At 58.5% G+C, this 15,604-nt stretch overlaps 1 protein-coding gene across 5 annotated transcripts; it reads right to left on the reverse strand.

The window, feature by feature from the left end:
- Positions 1-1,410: 1,410 nt before the first annotated feature.
- KANK3 (KN motif and ankyrin repeat domains 3) lies at positions 1,411-13,666 on the reverse strand. 5 transcript variants are annotated; one of them, XM_077191609.1, is made up of 11 exons: positions 12,625-12,760; positions 8,151-8,225; positions 6,141-7,874; positions 5,518-5,617; positions 5,180-5,377; positions 4,609-4,696; positions 4,061-4,280; positions 3,617-3,759; positions 3,167-3,367; positions 3,001-3,093; positions 1,411-2,818 (listed from the first exon to the last, which is right to left on the reverse strand). In XM_077191609.1, the coding sequence occupies exons 2-11, from the start codon at positions 8,185-8,187 to the stop codon at positions 2,762-2,764; spliced, it is 2,871 nt and encodes a 956-aa protein (XP_077047724.1). In that variant the 5' UTR covers positions 8,188-8,225; positions 12,625-12,760; the 3' UTR covers positions 1,411-2,761. The 5 variants fall into 5 exon arrangements, with proteins under 5 accessions (XP_077047724.1, XP_077047723.1, XP_077047722.1 ...); XM_077191608.1 differs by having other exon boundaries at positions 1,411-2,815; positions 2,995-3,093; XM_077191607.1 differs by having other exon boundaries at positions 2,995-3,093.
- Positions 13,667-15,604: the final 1,938 nt, after the last annotated feature.

A 15,604-nucleotide genomic window follows, 5' to 3' on the forward strand; every position in this document is an offset into this window, starting at 1 on the left:
ATTGCACCTTTATTGACCTGTCACAACAAAAATAATTCTGTTTTGATTACAGTAGTCTTAATCCTGACTTTCCTGGTAAACAATTTTCTGTATGTGATGCTGGAGTGGCATTAGAAGCTTACTGGACCTCAGTGGAATTAAATCGCAAGTTGAAAGTCAAGCTTGGTACCAGCTTTCAAAGCAACAGCCTGCTGCTTCTGTCTGTCTGTTCTCAGTAAACTGCTCAGTGAATGCTGCCATAAATAACACCTACTTGTTGTCCTTCCTGGCAGTCATCCACAGCAAGTGCTTGTCACCCCTGTTGACTACTGAATCTCACTTTCTTTGGCTTTCCCTTCCACTACAAAGTCAGTTAGCAAGATGTGTTGTTTTAGGATATTACATAAATCAAAAGTAGGGCTGAAAAGTTTAGAATGAGCCTTAAAACTGCTGGTTCAAGGGCAGGTTTTTAAGGCTTGGCATTTTTTATCTGCTTATAGAGTGGTCCAGGTTTGTGGTGTGTTTGGGCAGTCAGATCTGCAGCCTCTCATGTTTGGTCTCTGATGGGAGTTTTGTCTACAGAGTCCTGAGCTTGACTGAAGCAGTTCAGTGGCAGGTGTGACCGAGGATTTGGGTGTCCTAAAGCTGAGCAGAGCACTGCTGGGACAGATGTGCATCATGTTGAACTGGAGCAGGTACTGGGGATTGTTATAGGGCTAATATTAGAGTGTTTGTGGGATTTGTCCCTGCTGCCAGTTCTAGTTGTGCCCTGGGCAGCTCATGGGCAACATGAGGTGAGGAGTTTGTGCCATGGAGAAAGCCCTTGTGTTTGTGCTGTTGCTTGATGTAGTTTGTGATTCTTTGAGGGTTTCAGTTTCAGAGAATTAGCACAAGGCTCTGCTCCCTGGCTCATGTGATGCACCAGAGCTCAGAACTGGGGGGGTGCCTGAAGTCCTCTCAGAGTTCAGTTTTGTGGCTGCTGTTCATTCCCCCACTTCAGCTTCACCAGTGACCCAAGAGTGTTGGCTCTGGCCCCTGCCAGCCCTCAGTGCTGGGTCACTGGGACAGAGTGGCTTAGAGAGCTTTGGAATATCCCTGTGGGGTCAGCCTGGTCCCTGCCCACCTGAGGTGGGAGACAATTTGCATCTTCACACTTGGTCTGGTGAATGCCCTTTAAGGATGCAGTGTAATATCAGCAACACAGAGAACCAGGGGTGGTGCAGGGCTGCAGAAAGAAATGGGCAAAGACACTGCTGCAGCTGCTGGGACACTCCAGCAGGAAGAAAACCAGACAGGGATGTAGCCAGTGCATAAAGTTGCAGTGAATGACTTGAAATGTGGGGTCACCTGCTCAGGTCAGGGGCTGTGCCTCTGCTGCAGCTCTTGCAGGGTTTGTTGTGAGCCAGACAAGAAGGCAGGAGACTGCAGATGTCACTGTAATATTTCAAAATAACTTTAAATTTTATTTATATCTTAAAAATAAACATCAGTATTAGAATACCGGTAAACAGAGTAGTGTATTAGGGAGTGGCAGCAAGCGCTGTATATGAACTCCAGTGCAAAGCTGAGAGCAAGTTTCTGGGGAGGGCTGTGGGGCTCCCCAGCTCAGAGCAAGTCAGGCAGGGGCAGAAGTGGGGAGGCTGGGCCAAAGAGCAGGGATGGGGGCCACAGCACTCTACCTTTGTGAAGAGCTCAGAGCAGAGCTGCATTGCCATGCAAAACCCTTCTTCTGGTCCTTGTCCTTACACTGTTTCCACCCCTCATGGTGCTCACACACTTGCACAGGCACGTTCTCTGACATACATGTTCTCCTTTGCAGCCTCCACGTGTGTGCTCTGAGCTCTTCTGGCCCATGTGTTTTTCCTGGTGTTCTCTTCAGCTGCTCTTCCTTTTGGGATGGAAAGTGGGCAGAGAGGGACTTTGCTGTAGGCTCTGGCTGTCTGCACAGTCTGTGGGACTGGCTAATTAGGGAAATGTTTAGGAGGTAATTGGTCTCTCTTCCTTCGGAGAAGGACCTGCTCCACTTGTGGGTTACAAGATAGGCAGATTTAGTCCCCAAATGCATCCTCAGCCCCTTTTGTCACTTGGCTGCAACCCTAACTGCTCAGGTTTTGCTCCCATTGAGCAAATCAAATCCCAAGTGATTTCATGTTGAACTTCATCCCTTGGCCAAGCAATATAATTTTTTTGCTTTGTATGCACGTGCTTGAAAAGAGGAAAAAAATCAGATTTCAGCCAGGAAAGGAAATGCTAGAAAAGAAGGGTAAGTATTTGAGTCTGGAAATACTCCCAGCCCCTGTCCAAGGCAGCATTCCCTCTCCCATTGCTGTATAGGATGTGTCTGCAGAGCACAGTGTCCCTGCTGGGGCCAGGACCCGTCGCTTGCCCTCCTGGCTCCATGTCACTGGCACTGCTGCCTTCTCAGAGCTGCCAGAGCACAAACTAGGTGATGTTTCTGCTGGGTTGGTTCTCAGCTGTTCCTCCTTGCTGAGGGCTCAGAGGTGGCACAGCTCCAGTGGTTGTGGCAGGGAGCAGAGGGGATGGGGTGGCTTCTGCTCCCTGCATGTCCTGCCCCGAGGTCACTTGGCTCCAGTCCCTTGGTGGTGAGGTGGCCACGTGTGGGCTGCATCCAGTGGAGGAGACGGTGAGGGAGGCCCAGGGATGGTGCTTGTGACAGGACTAAAGCTGCAGAGAGCGGTTTGGCACAGAGAGGTGGCAGGTGGGGAGATGTGAATCCCAGCCCAGTGCTGATGGTGGCCCCTGGCTGGATCCCAAGGTCACTCTAATTTGGTTTCTTCGGACTCCCAGGGCTCTTTGTGGCTGTTGGTGAAGTCCCCTGCTGCAAAGAGAGCAGTCGCCTGAGACCCCTCCCGTGACTCCTGGTCAGGGCCAGCAGGGCTGTTCTGAGCACGTGGCACCTGAACCGCTCTGCTCTTGCTCCTGCAGCCTCTTCTTGGAGACACCTGTCTGTGTCTCAGCCCTCTCCCCTCCCGTGGGGAGCAGTGTGGTACTCACGGGTACCTGTGCCTTCGTGCTGTTGAGGTGGGCGTGGAGGAGCGCAGCGATGTCACTGTGACCGGCCTCCAGCGCGATGGCAACAGCATTGTTACCATCCTAGAAAGTAAGGAGAGCATGCAGAAAGGGCTTTGGGGACAGGGGCTGCCCAGGCCCAGTGGCAGAACCTTACACTGTCCACGATGGAGACGTCGCAGGTGGGCTGAGCCAGCAGCAGCTTCACGGTCTCCAGGCGGCCGTGCTCGCAGGCACACATCAGCGCCGTGGAGCCCTCCTCGTCCTGCAGGTTCACATCGGCCCCGCAGGCCAGCAGGGCTTCCACCATCTCCTGCCGGCCGTGGCTGACAGCCAGCATCAGCGCCGTCTGGCCAGCCTGCAAGGAAGGGACACTGCCAGGCCACCCCCACCCCTCTGTGCTACCCACTTGTCCCCACACCACAGGACCACTGCTGGGACAGCCCTGCTGCCAGGCAGGAGGAGCTCCTAAGGTGATGCCCTCCCCATGCACTGACACCTCCAGGTTTTGGAACCATTGTCCTGCCCTCAGAAGAGGTGAGCGTCGCTCTGGCATCTGCCTGGGGGTGGGAGGATCAAGATGTGGTGGCCCTCAGACTGCACCAACCTGGCTGGCCTTGGCGTTGACATTGCCCATGCTGAAAAGCTTCCTGACCACATTCATGTCCTCCTCCTGCTCAACAGCTGCCAGTGCTGCCAGCATCAGGGCGGTGTACCCAGCTTTGTTCTGGTGGTCCACGTTACAGATACCTGTAGGAGTGGGCAGAGGGGGCTCAGGATGCTGCAGGGCTGGTGGGAGACATGGACCAAGCCACGTGCCTGGCTCCCCCCCCCAGTCTTGCCCAGGGTGCTGTGAACCTTCCCACAGGCACAGAACTGTTGATGGATCTCCCCCATGAAATCTGGGCTCCCAAACAGGCTGGGGTGACTTCTGACCCCCACAGCTATGAGCAGACACAGCCCAGGGTAGCTCTCCTCGCCCTCTGCTGCCAATGCCTTTCCCCTGTGCTGACAGGGCCAGGACATGTTTCTGGGGCTGGGGGGCACTGACCCGTATCCAGCAGCAGCCACACGATGTGGAAGTTGGAGTGGGAGACGCTGTAGTGCAGGGCTGTGTTGCCATTCCCGTCTGCCAGGTTCACCACGTGGGCCAGGAGAACCGGTGAGACCTCGGCAAAGGCCAGGAGGTGGTTGGCAACTGTGTCAGGGATGGACGACTTTTGGCTGGACAGACGGAACCACTCCTGAAGGACCAGGCTGCTGCTGGCGAGCTGTGGGCACAGAGCTCCCCCTAAGCCTCTGCATGGCCTCGCACCCTGGCACCCACCCCCTGCTGCCAGCCCAGGTGGCAGGGAGCAGAATCCCTGCTCCAGAGGGGGTGGGTGAAGGCAGGACCCTGAACTGCCCAAACCCATGCTGGGCATAGCCTGAGCTGAGTCCACATGGGTTTTGGGGTTTCTGGACAAAACCTGGAGCAAAGGGCTGTATTTTGGGTGAAGGTGCTGAGCCAGGCTTTGCTGGCCCCTCTCTGAGTAGGGCCAGCTCTGGGGGATGTTGGCAGGGGCTGGGCAAGCCATCCCACCCCAGCGCTCCACTCACCACCTCTTTGCTCTTGGCAGCACTTGGATGGCCCAGGTGGGTCTTGACAATGAGGCAGGCCTCCCTCATTCTGGGGCTAAGCTCGAACCTGTGGAGAGCATGAGGATGTCCCTGGTGTGGGGCTGCATCACCCCACCAAACCTGTGAGCTCCACAGTGCCTGTAACTCCCCACAAGGTCCCCAGAGTGCAACCTCCAGCCCGGTGGCTGCACCCTGGCTGCTTCAGCCTCTGCAAACTGCCATAGAACAGAGCATTATATGGATGTGCTCAGGCACGATTCACCCATTCTTGGGCCACATTTTTTCCTTTTGTTGAAAAATGCTATTGAAGGCTGTTGGTTTTTTTGTCCTCCTCTGAATTATTTTCTGCAGCAAAGAAGCATTTGGGGCCTCTCATCCTTTCCTTAGCAGACCCAAGAAACTGGAAGGATTGTTCCTGATGGTCTCTGCAGCTGAATGGGTTTTTCCCACTGGCAGCACTGAAATTGGGGCAGATGGCCCGACCTGGCAGGGCCAGTGCCATGGCTCCCAGCTGACCAGGGAGCAGGGAGCCTTCTCCACTGGCACTTACTTTTCCTTCACCTCAGGGGGCTCCAGCAGGGTCACATCAGTCCCCTTGCACTCCAGTCTGGGCTCACACGTGCCTTCTCCAGCCTCCTCTTCTGAGGTTTCGGTGTCTCCCTGCTCTGAACTGTTGGAGCTGTCAGCCGAAGCCTTCTCAGAGGAGCTGTTGCCTTCTTCATCCTCCTCACTGGATGTGCTCTCATACCTGCACAGAGGGAGGATGCTCAGTGGCAACACAGCACCAGTCTGGCCCCCTTCAGGCCCTGCCACTGGCCCTAGCCCAGGACAGGGATGCAGGGGACCAGGATGGGCTCATGGGGGTGGCAGGAGCCCCTGAACACGTACTCCCCGTTCAGCACTCCCACAAACTGCAGGCTCTTCTTGCTGCCCTCTGCCTTGCTCCGGGGAGGACCATCCCGCTTCTTCATGATGGACTTCAGGGCTCCTACAGGGAAACAGATGGATGCCAAGAGCCAGTGAGCAAGAATCATAGAATTTTAGAATCATGGAATGGTCTGGGTTAGAGGGGACCTTAAAGATCATCTCATTTCAACTCCACTGCCATGGTCAGGGACACCTTCCATTAGACCAGGTTGCTCAGAGCTCCATCCAACCTGGCCTTAAACATTTCCAGGGATGGGACATCCACAACTTCTCTAAGTAACCTGTGCCAGGGCATCACCACTTCATAGTAAGGAATTTTTCCTAATATCTGATCTAAACCTACTGCCATTTTGATACCACTCCCCCTTGTCCTGTCACTACATGCTCATGTCAACAGTCTCTCCTGGAGCTAGCCAAGCATCCCAAACCCACCAGACCTCCATGCGGGCATGGAAGGGACATGGGCAACTGCTGGAGCATGGGTAGCATTGGCCCTGCAGGCATTGTCCCCAACAAGGCCATCCTCTCCCTTCCTGCAGGAACATTCCAACCCAGACCCTGGCATCATCCCTGGTGACACCCACCGGCTGCAGGGCTTGGGGCAGCTCCACTGTCCTGTGCTGGGGCTGGGTCCCAGTTGCTGTCTGTTGTCTCCAGCACAGCTGGCCCAGGGCCTTTGCTCTCTGGGCACATCCCTGCCGTTGCTCCTGCACCCAGCACCGAGGGGCTGCTCAGGCCATCACCCAGGCCAGGCTCCATCACCTCACCTGCACCAGGCTCCTCCTCTCCTGCCAAGACAATGCTGCCCACATCTGTCTGGCTGCCCTTGTCATCGCAGCTGGCAGCTGAATCGGGTCCGACTGCCACGTCCCGCCTGTCAGGGCGGCAGCCCACGGCAACACAGGAGGTTGGGGGGCAGCACTCCACACCTGCCTCCGCTGTCTTTGGGGGGTCACCAGCTGCCCGGCTCTGTGTCACTACCACAGCCTCCACCAGTGCCTCGGCAACCTGCGGCACGGCCATCACCTCCTTGTCCACCTGCCCGCGGGGCCGGCGGGCACACACCTCCAGCCGCAGCTCCTCCAGCTCCCGCGTGGCCTCCTGCAGGTGCCCCTCCATCAGGGTGATTACCTCCTTCTGGTGCCCTACCGTCTGCTGCAGCAGCTCCAGCTCCCGCTCTGCCTCAGTGGCCAGCCCCAGCGAGGACTCTATCACCCAGACAGCCACATCCCTGCGTCCCTGTGTGCCGCTGTCTGGCGTGTCCCCACTCTCCTGCTGCGACCGGTAGTAGAACACAGCATCTGTCATGGCCCGATCCTCACCCACTGCCACAGAGCGGCACGGCCTCTCAGCCACCCTGGGGCTCTTGCCTGGCCAAGCCCTGACGTTCCGCTCTGGCACAGCCAGCTTCTCTGTCAGCTTCCTCAGCTCTGCAATTTTGCTCGTTCGCCCCTTCACTGGCTCTGCTTCACTCTCTGGCCCTGTATGGGGCCCCTCCTCACCCCCTGTCCCTGCCTCAGAGCCAGAGGGGTGATACAATGCCTCGCCAGGCTCTGCCGACAGCTTCTCCAGCAACTTTGCCTTCTCCCTCTTCAACTCGCAGATCTGCATCTGCAGGAGTGGGATGGTTTTCACCTGCTCCTCCAGGTCCCGGAGCTGCCGCAGGGCTGCAGCCATCTGCTCCCGCACGTGCTGCAGCGGGGCCGTGCCGAGCCCTGCAGCAGGAGTGCTGCGCCCTGAGCTGCCAGGGCTCACCCGGCCCCAACCCGCCTGGCCCTCGGCGCCCACTGGCACCCAGTGGGGTGGTTGGCCCAGGGCACTCGGCAGGCCAACATGGGAGGGACCACCAATATCCTGCAAACGGCCCTGCTCCTGCTCCAGCCTCCTGCTTGTCTCCAGCAAGGTTTTCTCCACCCGTGGGTTTGGCACGAGGCACTTGCGGGTGGGAGGTGGGAGCAGCCGCACTGGTGGCGGTGAGATAGGGTGGGAGGTTGGCTTGCCCGCAGGCTCCAGGGGTGCTCGCCCGTGCGGGGACAGCAACAGTGCAGTCCTGCCCTCCTCGCTGGCCGTGGAGGTGAGGGACTCGGTGGAGGTCCAGGCGCTGGTGTGGCTGCTGGGGCTGCGCAGTGTGCTGGGCGGTGCACGGGACCCTTTCACCCTGCGAGGCAGTGGCACTTTCTTGAGTGTTTGGCCACTTTCTATATCATCAACATATTTCAGGAAATCAAGGTCCAGCAGGAAGCCATAAGGGGTTTCCACAGAATATGAGCTCTTCTCTCCATCGTCCTGGTCCCGATACAAGAACGGGCCCCCAAGATCTGCAAGAGGAGAAGGGATGGTTAGTGGAGACAGGATGGCTTTTCTAACTGGGTTACACTGGAATTTACAGCCTCCAGACCCATCTCCTCCATGATGTGCAATGTGTCTGTCTCCAGCACCCTCAGTGCCATAGGGTATCACAGGGCACACAGTCCATGTCAGGGTTGGTGCTGGAGTGAGGAACTCCACTGGGATGGGATGGGACAGCTCACCCCTGCCACCCCCCTTGCACCCCTTCCACTGTCATTACCTGGTAACAACCCTGGTCTCTTTACCTGGTAGGTTCTGGTTCAGGGGTGCTGGCTGAGCCATCTTCTTCCCGGAATGCTGCTGACCAGAAGACCATCAACCTGCAACGAGACCATGTCCAGCCAAACCCTGTAACCACAGGGCTGGTGAGCCCCAGGCAGCCACACAGCCCTGACCCCCACCTGGGGAGAATCCTGTGGCTGCCCCCTGCCATCTGCCAAGTCCCCTGGCCTCCCCCAGCCCAGGGCTGACGCTGGAGCTGGTGGCTGGGCGAGTGCGGTGCTGCCTGTGATGCCAGGATTGTTTGTACATTTAAGGAATGCTCCACAGCTCAGCTGGGATGGCCATGCTGCCAGCTCCGAGGGTCACGAGTTGGAGCTTGGCCATACAGTGGGAGCAGGCCAGGAAAGAAAAGAGGCTGAACCTGTATAGGTGCAATACTCAGTGCAAAGTTTGCTTTGGATAAAGGGAAACGATGCTTTGGCAAAGGGACGTGATGGCAGGGAGCAGCCAGCACCTGTCAGTGCTGGGTGTGATGCCCATTCCTGCCACCCAGGGTGCCCCACAAGGCCTCAGGAGTCTCCTGAGGGGCCAATGACCCCCAGAAGGGACCTGACTGCTTTCCCCTGTCCATAACATGGGATAAGGCAGAGGGGAATGAAATGGGAGCCTGGTTTTCCCAGGAGCCAGGCACGGACACACTGGAGGAGGGCCAAGAGGATACGGCTGTGGTCCAGAAGTGAGCTTATGGCTGGGGGTGCAACCAGCTGTGAGCACTGAGCTAGGACCTGCTGCAACATTTGGCAGCATCTGGATGCTGGGGCCCAGGTGTGAAGTGCTCCTGGCAGGAGCAGGATGAGACGATAGCACCTTGGGAGCACCCATTGCTGCTGTGCATGGCACCAGAGTTCTGATGGCTGTGCCCATGGGGCACAGGTGGCCATAGGGCTGAGCAGCTGTTGGTGGGCAAAGCATTTGGCACTGGGCTATTTTCAGAAGAAAGCAGGGGAGGAGAAATGCCACAGAGGAAGGGTGGCTTGGGCACAGCCCTCAGGGAAGCTGAGGCTCAGAGCTGCCCAGGGAACGGCGCAGGATGTGGCCTTGGCTGCACAGAAACACCCTCGTCTGCCCCTCACACCAGTGCTGCAGCCATGCCCCAGCCCTCAGCCCCCCTGGCCCCGTGGAGCAGCTGAGGCAGCACCAGGCCAGGCTCGGGCTGGGCACTGAGTTCAACTGGGCAGAGATAAAACACTTCCCACTAGGACAGATTCTGGGGCTCTCCCACTCCTCTGCCAACCCACCCGCAGCCGATGCACATCCCAAATTCTACCTCCCTTGGAATCATCCCACCTTTGAGCAGGCACCCATTCCACCTCCCTGGTAACATCCCTCTCCATGCTGGCATCCACCATTCCCAAGCTGCTGGCTTCATGCCCAAGAGGGCCCACACATCCCCCACCTCCTCTAATCCCTCCCACCCTGGGAAGAGTTTGGTTTCCTCCTCTGCATGGCCCTTGCTGCAGGTAATTAAACAGTGCTGGGGCCAGGACAAACTTCCCGCTGAGCTCCACGCACGTTGTAAATCAAAGAGGAAGAGAGAGCAACAGGAGCCAGAGCCAGCGGGAGCGTTTCCTCGGGGGGAAGTGGCCGGCAGCTCCCTTCCGCCGCCCAGCCTGGGTATTGTCCTGCCTGGGGACAGGAAAAGCCTCCTCTGCCAAGGCCTGGAGACCTCCCACACCACTCCAGCTGCAAAGGGGCCCTTTGCACCAGCACTGCACTGGTGTCCCCTCCACTGAGCTGGGGACAGTCTGCTTGTCACCTGCCACCTCCTATGGCCCCTTCAGCCAATGTCTGCAGTGCATCCCAACTGTGGGGGACATCCTCCCACTGCTTCCAGACCCCATTTCTTTTGGTCTGATAGGATGGGCTGGACCAGGGCACAAGTTTCTGTCTTCACCCAGCTCCAAAAATGGTGATGGGACCTGCCAGCTACCAACCATGTCCAAGTGGCCCCAGGGACTCCATTGACGTTCAAACCCTCCTGCAAGGAGCAAAAACTCCCAAGGTTCCTTGGGCTGTGCAAACTGTCCCTGGGCTGGGGAAGATGTGTGGGCCTGGACTGGACAAGTGGGGGCAGATGGTCCCAGTGTGCAGCAGGTTGAGCCCCCACACCTCTGGCCCAGCCACTGTCAGCACCAGCTGGACCTGGCTGCCACACCCATGGCACCACACAGGCAGCCACTCTCCACCCAGGCTGAAGTCTTGCTGGGGCCAATTATACCAGCCACTTTGGTGCCAAAGGCTGATTTTCAGCAGCTTCAGCTGCTCCCTTGGGCACTGGTGCAGGTTGCTGAAGGGCATGGGGACATGCACACACTGTGGGGAGCCCTTACATGATCCCAGCTCTCTCTGGAAGCAATTAATGTTGTTTCTAGCGCTGGTGTTTCAACAGAAAAGCAGGATGGTACAAGCAAAGGACTGGTAGGGAGGCTTAGCAGTGAGGGGGAGAGGAGGAGGATGCGCAGGCACTCAACAACCCCCATAGAGGCAGGGCTATGTTTTGCCCTGGGCTCACACCTGTATTTTCCCCTAATGCTGTTGTACCAATGGGAAAAATCGGGCCAAAACTGGAGCTGCTCTGCTCGGTTACAATCAGAAGTCATATCAGGGATGAGCAAGACTGGGCACCTTGGCACAGCCCAGGTACCACCCGGGCCTCGTGCCCCAACCCCAGCTGCAGGCAGCACCGTGTGACCCTGGCCTCATGGGGCAATTTCCCATTGGGGTTCCCAAGCTCCTGGCCTGGCAGAGGAGAGGTCTGGGAGAGCTATTCCTAAAGCTTGAGACCTCTGTGCCCTTTTCCTCCCCGGGGCCACAGCTGTAGCAGCCCTCAGCCCGGTTCAACCACCTGCTGCAGCTCAGCCCAAGCTGCTCCACTGACGGGGCCAGGCCTGGACACAGAGAGGGCTCTCCCTGGCTCTCCTCCTGAGCCAAAATACTGAGGTCATGAGGAATGTGGGAAGAACAGAGTCCAGAGCAGCCCTGGCCAGCACAACTTGATTTATCTCAGCCAGGCATGCTTCCCTCGTAGCTGAGCAGGCGATAAGCCCTGAAGTTTGGAACTGAGGCTGTTCCAAAGTTAAGGGGAAACCACCGAGCAAGCACATGGCTTCTTCCACTGCCAGCAGCCTGCCAGGATTCAGGCTCCTCACACACTCAGCTGCCACCTGTGCTTGTCACCTGCAGTGTTACCTGCCAGCACTGTGGCTGGGTGCAGGTATCCAGGGCTCAGGCCACCTTCGTGTCCCTGTCCCCTGCTGCAGGGGCTGTATGGCAGAGCCTGTGCCTTTCTGCCCAGGCAACTGTGGCCAGCTGTCTGTGCTGGAGCTGCTCCTGGAGGAGCTGGATCCAGGTGGGTGGGTGCACAATGCTGACACAGGGAGAGAAACGGAAATGATCATCTCAACAGCCTAATTTCAGGGTTGGACTGTTATTTCTGGAGTTGTCGTCATCGATGGCCCAGTTGGCTGGGAGGCCAAAGGGGCTGCCCAGGCTCTGCACCCACTCCAGCCCCTCAGGGACCTCCCTGAGCTCACACACAACAGGTGTAGAGTCCACACACAAACTTACCCACGTGGGGATCAGCTCTACCAGCCCCCTCACACCTACAGCACTATAGCCTCCCTACAGCTTCACTAGAGAACATCAACCCCTCTCCTTGCTGCCCAGCAGCACCTTCCACCAACACCTCCCGATTCCCTCGGGGCTGCATCAGCAGCGATGGCCTGGGCTTGTCCTGCTGTGAGGAGGGGTTCAGAGATTAAACTAAATTTACACGCGGGAAGCCCAGGTACAGCCGGGGTACACCCAGAACTCCGTGCACAATCCCGGGGTGGGATCTCCATGTGCTCCAAGAGCACCCCGAGCACTCCTGTGCCCTTCAGCACCCCAGAGGGGCCCGCAGCAGCCCGGGGTGCCATGTCCCACCGCCGGGGAACCCACAGGACACCCAGCCTGAAGAGGTCCCCAGGACCCCAGGGTGTCCCCAGAGCCCCCAGCCCCGCAGTTCCCACCAGCATCCCCAACCTGAGGGGTTCCCGGCACCCCTGGGGGATCCCCAGCGCCCCGGGGCGCCAGCAGCACATTCCAGGCACCCGCACGTCGGGGCGACAGCCCGTGCCCAGCCCCGGGGAGCCGGGGTCTCCCCGCCGCCGCCACCGGAGGGGAGCAGTTCCAGCCGGGCCCCGGCCCCGGCCCACTCCCCTCCCGCTCCCGCCGCCGGGGCCGCTGGGGCGGAGCCCCCGGGGCGGCGGATGCCGGGGCCGCCCCATCCCGCCGCGCTCCCGCCGCGTCTGCAGGGCTCCAGCGCGGCCCGTCCGGGGCCACGGGCGGCGGCGGCTGCGGGGCCCTGCGGGGGCCGCCACCGGGACGAGCCCGCGCCCCGCCGCCGCCGGGCCCGCCCGGCCGGTCCCGTCCCGCCCGGTCCCCGCTGTCCCTCACCGTGCCGCCGGGCTCCTGGGCTGCAGCCTGGACACAGCCCCGGGCCCGGGACTCTCGGGCTGCTCCGCGGCGCCCGGCAGCGCTGCCCGCCGCAGCCCCGGGCCGAGGGCGGGCGGGAGCGGGAGCGGGAGCGGCCGGGGCGGGGCGGGGGCGGGCGGGGACCGGCCCCGGGCCCGACGGGACGGGAACCGCCCCCGGCCGCTCGCCCCCGGCATCCCCGCCAGCTCCCTCTCCGCCTGGGGAGGGGACATCGCTGTCCCCGGGGCCGCCTGGGGTGCGATGTGCCCCGTTCCTGTCACCTGGGGGGAGGGGTGTCCCCTACCCTGTCACCCCCAGGGCCCCTGTCCTGATTACCCTGGGGATGGGGTGCTCCTACTGCAGTCACCCTGAGGACGGGATTCTCCCTAACCTGTCCACGTCGGGGATGGTCACCCTACAGAAAGGGGGATCTCCTGCTCACTTCGCCCCGATGCTGGGGTACCCTCTGCCCTGAGCTCAGCCTCGCAGCTGGCGGGTGGCTGGGGTCCAGCTCCTGCACCACCGTGCTCCCCCAGCACAGCCACCCTCGCACTTCTTGCCCTCGTCCCACCCGCGGCCGGGAGCAATGTGCCTCTGGGCCTGGCTGGGCTCCCCGGGCCTGGCCCCGCTGGGTTCCTGGCAGCCCTCCCTGTCCCAGCAGCGGCTGTCTGTCTCCTTTTCTTGCCAGCTTTCTTCCCCGCCTGCTTCCCGTGCTGCTCGCTGAGCCGCGAGCTCTGGGCTCTCCCCCATCCTGTAAGGACCCCGGCCATTCCCCACCTTGGAGCTTGCCCTCACTAACTGCTGCGGACCTTTTCAGCGCTGAAACCCTCAGCAAAGATTTTTGCTTCTTTTTCCTTCCTTTTCAGCTCTGAACTTCACGGGTATTTTTCCATATCTGGCACTTCTGTAACACTACTCACGGGAAGAGCAGGAGAAACAAGATGTGCTTCCCGACGTCCCTCCCAGCTGCTGGCAGGCAGTTTGGGGACTTCCTGGGAAAGGGTTTGCATCCGGACGGAAGTACCTTAATAGCTCTAATGAATCTACCTCCACTGACAGACCTCGTCCCTCTCCAATTCATTTGCATACTTGGCCTCCCCAGCATCCTGTGGTAATGAACTTGGTGATTTCACGCCCTCAGTTGGTCTCCAAAGCAGGTCTGGAATAGCACGGCTCTTGCCGATTCACGGACTGCTTGGAGAAGAAATCGCTTTGGTGCCCTGCACAGTGTGGCTTTACCTTCTCTGTCCAGGTCAGGAAAGGCGAAGTCTGGGGCAATGAACCAGGTCCCAGCAGTGCCCACCTGGGCTGTGGAGCTCATGCCCTGCATCCCGGCTCAGAGTTCCATGATGGGCCCACATCCAGGTCCCTCACTTCTGCTCTTGGACATCTGACAAAAATGTCACCCACCTCCAGGCAGCAATTCTAGCTTCCTCCCTGCAAAGGGAAAAAAACAACAAAGGAGGAGTTGAGGAAACATGAGCTTGGGAAAGTGATGTCACTGCAGCTCTGTGGGTTCCAGACCCCCACGTGACTGCTGCCACCCCAGCACGAGGGCTGAGCTGTGGAAGAGTGAGGAGACTACAAACAACCCAGCATCACCAAAGAAATACAGCCCTGGGGCTGCCTGAATGTGGTGCTGGAACACAAAACTGTGTGAGCTCAGAGATATTTCCAGGCTGAGACTCACCAGCAGCCTTTGAACAAGAGGGATGGCATTGTTCCCTGCAGGGATCAGACTCCTCTGGCTTTAAGTTCTGGTTACTGAGAAGAATCAAACCCAAGGGACAGCCCTTGTTTCTAATATTCATTGTTTTCTGCAGAAACTACATGGGACTCAAATATGAGGCCATGGTCAGAGAACTCACCTAGGCTGGTTGATGTTCACACCCCATGTAAATCCCATCTGCATCCAAGAGCAGATCACTTGGAGCAAAGTACTTCTGCAGCCTCAGCTGGCCACCAGGGTGGTGGCTTCACCCCACACCAGGGATGCCAAGCCAGGACCTGCCTGAGCTGTGGCACCAGCTGGCCCAGGCTGGTTCTGCCCAGCACGTGTGGCTGAACCCAGGCTTGGAGGCAAATGGCAGAGGCTGCAGCCACACCTTTGCCAAGGTCTGGGTTAACCAAAGTGTAGCTGTGAGGGTGTGGGTGTTAGGACTGGTGCCTGTGTGGCTGAAAGAAGCACAGATGGTCACTCTGGGAAAGGCTACAGGTAAGGACCAGGGGCTTCCACAATATGGGACCAAGCTCTTGTATTCAGCATCTCTCCCATAACCCTGCATGGAGGGGTGGGGAGGACTAGGGCAGTTCTGCCAAAAAACCCTTGGTGGTTTCCTGGTGGTAGTGTTGTCATTCAGCTGTCTGGGCTCTGCTGACTTTCATGGCATCATTTTTGGGTCTGGCACAGCTGTTTCTTCACAATGGCCATTGATATCAGCCCTGACCCTCCTAAGAGTGTCCATCTGAACAAAAAGCTCCAGGAGCTGATGAATTTTCATAGATTCAGATCTACTGAAAAGCTTTTTTAGTTCAGAAGAAGGTCTCAAAAAATTACTTTCCTTGTGAATCCCAATCCTTTTCTCTCTGTCAGTCCCTACTGGGACTGTGAATGTGATCGTGCCTCTTTTCCCATTAGAGCAGTAGGAAATGTGTGTGCACCTGTGTGCATGTGTTGTGACTCACACCAGCACAGCTGGTGCTTCTCCACAGTGTGCTGGGAACAGAGCCCCTGGAGCTGGAGGTGACTGCAGACTGACAGAACAGGCTGCATCTCTGTCCCTCTGCACACAGCACAGGAATTGGGTGGTGCTGGCACATTAGAAAACACACAAAGCTTGTCCAGGCTTTAGGCAGGCTACAAGCAGGCATTCGCTGTCATTCTGTGTCATTCAGATGGCTCCTGGGTGGAGACACCCTGAGAAATGCCCTGGGGAAGGGCTGCAGCCCCATGTGCTGCAGC

This window comes from Agelaius phoeniceus, chromosome 29 (genome assembly GCF_051311805.1).
Source record: "Agelaius phoeniceus isolate bAgePho1 chromosome 29, bAgePho1.hap1, whole genome shotgun sequence".
In the NCBI taxonomy this organism is placed as follows: Eukaryota; Metazoa; Chordata; class Aves; order Passeriformes; family Icteridae; genus Agelaius; species Agelaius phoeniceus.